We start from the raw sequence: 5,175 nt of genomic DNA, 5'->3' as shown, positions 1-5,175 counted from the left end.
GGATTGCCTTGTTAGTGAGACAACTTCCTGGGCCTTCGGCATATTGTAGAAGGGCGGCCAGTTCCTTTCCACGACGCCTTTAATTCCCCAACTCGAAGTCAGGTACCCATTACTGTTGGGTGGACAGAAGGGGGTGAAAAAAATACGTGTCCGAATCGAGGCTCGAACCCGGACTCTCCGCTTCGGAGACGAGCGCAGTAATCGCTTTGCCACATAAACAACAGGGCATTAAATAAAACTTTCCACTGCCCGAGTGAGCCCATAATTTAACTCGTGAGCGGCATAGCCCAGGTCGGCAATCACTGAGATACTTCATGTAGGGATCACGCAGGAAAGGTGCAGAAACGTCAATTTTAAGTCGCACAGGTTTATTATCTTTCATCAACCGAGCAGTGTCATATATTAACTACTACAATTTAGAAACTTATTTGGAAAAACTGAACAGATGGGTGACGGGGAAACATAAGTATGATATAATAAGATGGTTGAGAGCCAATGAGCGGAGATATAACTGAAGAACCATGATCACCGACATCATTTTCTGACCTGCCACTTGATGATGATGAGATTCCTAGAAGTTTAAGACAATAATAATAATAATAATAATAATAATAATAATAATAATAATAATAATAATAATAATAATAATAATAATAATAATAATAATAATTGCATTTATATAGCGCATATCCACGCTCAAGAGCATGCTCTATGCGCTTTACAACTATTATTACCTCAGCAGACCCTCTGAGAACACTCAGAAACATACTCAGCTTCCGCGGAAGCATACAGTGCAAGCTGCGGATTTCACGCTCTCAAACACTATCAAACTGACAAGATCGTTCACCGTCTATGGCCGGGTACCCATTTCCACCTGGGTGAAGTGAGGAAAATTTGTGCGAAGTGCCTTTCCCATGGACACAACGTCGGGCCCCTGACGGGACTCGAACCACCGACCTTACGGTTGCGAGTCCGAGAGCCTAACCACTAGGCCACCGACGCCACAGACAAAGAGGTTGTAGCTATGTCTCACAGAAATAGGAAACAGCCGGCTGTGATCGTCATGATGTGAGAAGACATGGGGGCAGGGTTGGGGGGGGGGGGGGGAGTGTATGCTTTACTTTTATCGCAACAGGCATAGTGGAAACTATCAATAAGTGATTGGTTGGCGGTGAGCTCCTTCTATCCTACCAAACATCTATAGTCCAGATCTATCCTCCTTCTTTTTTATATTTTTACTCTCTTGTAACACCTCTAATCATTGGCACTTATGTTATATGACCTTATTATGTTGTAAGTGCCGTAAAACTCTTACTAAAACTAAACAGTGGGAACTCATTAATTGTCTTGATATCTGTTACATATTTCTGTGTATATGTTTGTTCCGACAAATGCAGTTTCTGAGACACTTGAATAAACATGAAGCCCTTGGACATCTCGTTCTCACTGGTAAAATTGAAGGCCTACGGGGAAATGATTACCTCATGGTGACATACTTGGGAAGCCTAAACAGATGGGTGACGGTGAACTCATCATCATCATCATCATCATCATCATCATCATCATCATCATCATCATCATCCAGTGCCAGATCTGAGACAGACATCGGCGATCATGGTTCTCCTTTCATTCCTTTGCTCGGATGCTCTTAAAAAAGCTACGTTTCCCTGATCTTTCCAGGTTACTCATTTGTTTAGGTTTCCAAAGTAGGTTGCTCTGGTCCTACCCTTGCCTCGTTTGCCTTCAACTTGGCCAGTGAGAGCTAGATGTTCAAGACCCTTATGTCTATTCAGGTGTCCCCAAAACTGTATTTGTCGTTTCCTGATTGTTTTTAACAGTGACGGGGAAATATCAGAATGAAATAACTTTTTGAGAACATCCGAGCGAAGGAATGAATGGCAAACCACGATCGCTATTGTATGTCGCAGGTCGGGAACTTGGTACACGTTTCTTCCATTAGCGAAAAGCGTCGCACGTATGTACTTTGTTTCCCACTTTAGCGCTCCTCCATCAATTAATACATTCATTAGGTCGTTTCAAAGGCGGAGGCAGTGGTGAAGGCTGATAGGTCCGTCCACAAATAATTGAGGGGCATAATTGGATGGCTATAGGTCGATGCAGATCTTACCTCCTCTCCTTTCCATGAAGTCATTGCTCTTATTTTCTTTTCTATTTAACTCGTCCCTGTCATGCGAGAAAGTTGGTTTTATTTTTAACTTGTTCGCAGGAAAATTACATCATCTCCTCCAATTATTGGGCTCCATTAGTTAAAATTTAACACATGTGCTATGGCACTTCATAACCCCATGCTTCTAAATACCTAGATCTATACAAAACAACATGCTGAACAGATCTAATGTCGTGAAACATCAAGGCCCCAAGCAGGAATAATAATATTTAAAAAATATTTAAAAAACACGACATGATCTCCTACCCATCCTTCTTTTTACCTTGATAATTATTTTTTCAAAAAAAAAACAACTGACGAGAAAAAAAAAAACGTTCGCAATATTGTATCGATTCTAAAAGAAAAATAAGTGACGGATAATGTACAAACTTCAACAAAAAACAAAAAAACCTCACAGGTCAAAAGGAAATCAATGTACAGTAATTCAGTCCTTCACCAATGACGAAGGTACAGTTCATGTCATATGGAAAAACGATCAATATTTTTTTAGAAGCGTAACAAAGGTACAGCACATTGCTCAACAACGAGAAAGTCAATTTCTAGTTAAAATTTTCTTACGCATAGATCAATAACTAGAATTAAAAACTTTAGCGATAGAGTTATAAAATTTCAGCAACGAAACTAGAAATTTCATTAATAAAAAGACAAATTCCAGTGTACAATATGGCTCCTTGCCCATGTATTTGCATAATAGTCTTTAATCAATCTTTGAGAACACGGAGATAATATTATTGTACACCATCAATATGACACGCAAGAAGATGATAATCATAAGTCAAAAATAGAACAATCATCTTACAATCATAATTAGATTGCCATCATCATTATTTTTCCTGCTGTGTAAAATACATTTTCCAGATACGTGAATTAAGTCGTGCTACTGCTGTAATGATTAAAAAGAATACTAAAACAAGCAAAAAAGAAAGCGCCGGTTCCATCCCGTACTAACTCGCTGGTTGAAGGCTCCCCAAAACCATGGCAACAAGAGACGCGGCGAGGATGACGTAAGCAAATGGCGCCCTGGCGTCACTTCCGGTATTTCCGCCATCTTGTACTTCCGTCTGTCTCCCGCCGTGCTCGTCACTGATGTATGCCGGGTTACCATGGGAAGGCCGGCTTGTCGTCTGCACAGAACAAGAAGTAAATGAATTATGATAAGAGTAAGATATTTGTAATCAAACAGTGCCAGCATATTTAAGCAAAATCCCATATTTGTCCAGATACCGGATGGGTTCGCAAGCGTAATGTTGGGCGACCGTTGAAGTTTTTATAGGTTCGAAAGAGTAATGTTGCGGTTTTTTATAGTAGAGGGTTTTACGGCGCTCGCAACTGCATAATTAAGTCATATGAGCGCCAAGGGGTGGGTGTCTACAGAGAAGTCTTTACAGGGAATCAGACTTAGACTGCTCACCTCTCTAGCTTTAACAGCACAAAGTCTGCTTCGACTATCAAGGCACCACGGAAATAGCAGGTCACACGAGCGTGACAAACATACAAAAGAAGTAGAGAAAAATGACAATAGTAAGGATTAGGAAAGAAAAAGCTGCAGTTCCCTGTTGTAGATCAGGCACAGTTATGAGCGTGACATGATGAATCAGCCCATTTACAATTCTACTGTGCTTGAACGAGAAATACCCCCCCCCCCCCCTTTGGGAATGTCGCGGTGACGTTTGAAGATTGTAGGTTAGTAAGTGTAATACACCCAACCAATCAGGATCTCTTGCCCCCCGAAAAACCCGAATGCAAAATTAAGACAAGAAATTAACGTAATAAATTACAATGAAAACAGCTACAGTAACAACAGAAGCAAGGCAGAATTAATACAAACGATACAATTACAACTTTTGAAATACCACAAAGAAACATACACAGAATACAAAACGACCAAAAAACAGTGTTATTTAATTTGTTGCAATAGTTATTATTATCATATCATTATTATTATTATTATTATTATTATTATTATTATTATTATTATTATTATTATTATTATTATTCTTATTATTCTTATATTATTATTATTATTGTTGTTGTTGTTTTTATTATTATTATTGTTATTCAATTTGTAAAGGGGAACAATAATTATTTTCGAATAAAGGGAAGCTACTATACAGTCTTAGCTAATATCCTTCCAATGTTATGAATTACTTCCCTTGCCAGGAAAAATGCTCAAGTTGTTTTTCGTACGTTGCACCAAAGATTCTTTGGTTGTACAACAGAACCTGTTTTTAATAGACCCAACTCCATTCCCAATACATTTCTGTTGTGCGACACTGCATAATATTTAGTTCTTTTCTTTAAAAATAAAAATCAAACGATATCCTTCTTCAATTTAATGAGAGACGTACACTCCCGGAAAGATATTCTGAGCGAATGACTTTTATTCGCTTTCATGTAATTTTGTGCAAGAAGTTCATTGGTAAATAGGATGTACTAAGGGTGAATAATCTGTTGATTTTTTCTTTAAAAAATAGGTCTCTGTGGCGGCCATCTTAAGTTTTCAAACCAGTTTATTCGTGCAGAAGAATTTCATAGCAACTATTGAAGACTCCTTGCACCAAGGAGGTCAAATATTATGTCTAAAGGCAGATTTTGAGAAAAGAGAAAAAAGCTGGAAATTTTAAAAGGATTTTCAGAGCAATATGCACTCTTCTAACGCCCTTTTAGGTCATTTGGGGCGTTTTTTTTCAACAGTTTTGTCTTTGTGACCCGATAGAACAGATGTCAAAGGATGCCCCCCCCCCCCCTTTCCACAAAAAAAAACTAAAAATAAAAAATAAAAAACCCAACAAAACAACGTTCGATAGTTTTCAAAATGTTATCTATATTTTCTGGGATTGTCAAATAACTTCATGAAAATGTCTCCACACACTTGAACTCGACTGGGGGAGAAGAGACATTTATTTATTCCTTTGTAGTAGCTTTTGTTTCGTTATCTGAACTTAAACCTGTATTACAGTGTGTGTATGTGGTGTGTGTGTGTGTGT

General features: G+C 38.5%; 1 protein-coding gene across 1 annotated transcript in view; it reads right to left on the bottom strand.

Annotated features, from left to right (window-relative positions):
- Positions 1–2,165: 2,165 nt before the first annotated feature.
- Positions 2,166–5,175, bottom strand: part of LOC101845704 — a gene marked incomplete at its 5' end in the record, with an annotated part of 51,643 nt that continues 48,633 nt past the window's right edge. Inside the window, 1 exon segment of the mRNA XM_013084393.2 lies at positions 2,166–3,312. Within this exon segment, the coding sequence (XP_012939847.1) occupies positions 3,133–3,312 (180 nt within the window).

Source organism: Aplysia californica, unplaced genomic scaffold (genome assembly GCF_000002075.1).
Source record: "Aplysia californica isolate F4 #8 unplaced genomic scaffold, AplCal3.0 scaffold00290, whole genome shotgun sequence".
In the NCBI taxonomy this organism is placed as follows: Eukaryota; Metazoa; Mollusca; class Gastropoda; order Aplysiida; family Aplysiidae; genus Aplysia; species Aplysia californica.
Note: the sequence above shows the minus strand (reverse complement) of the source record. Positions and strands in the feature narration are given on the sequence as shown.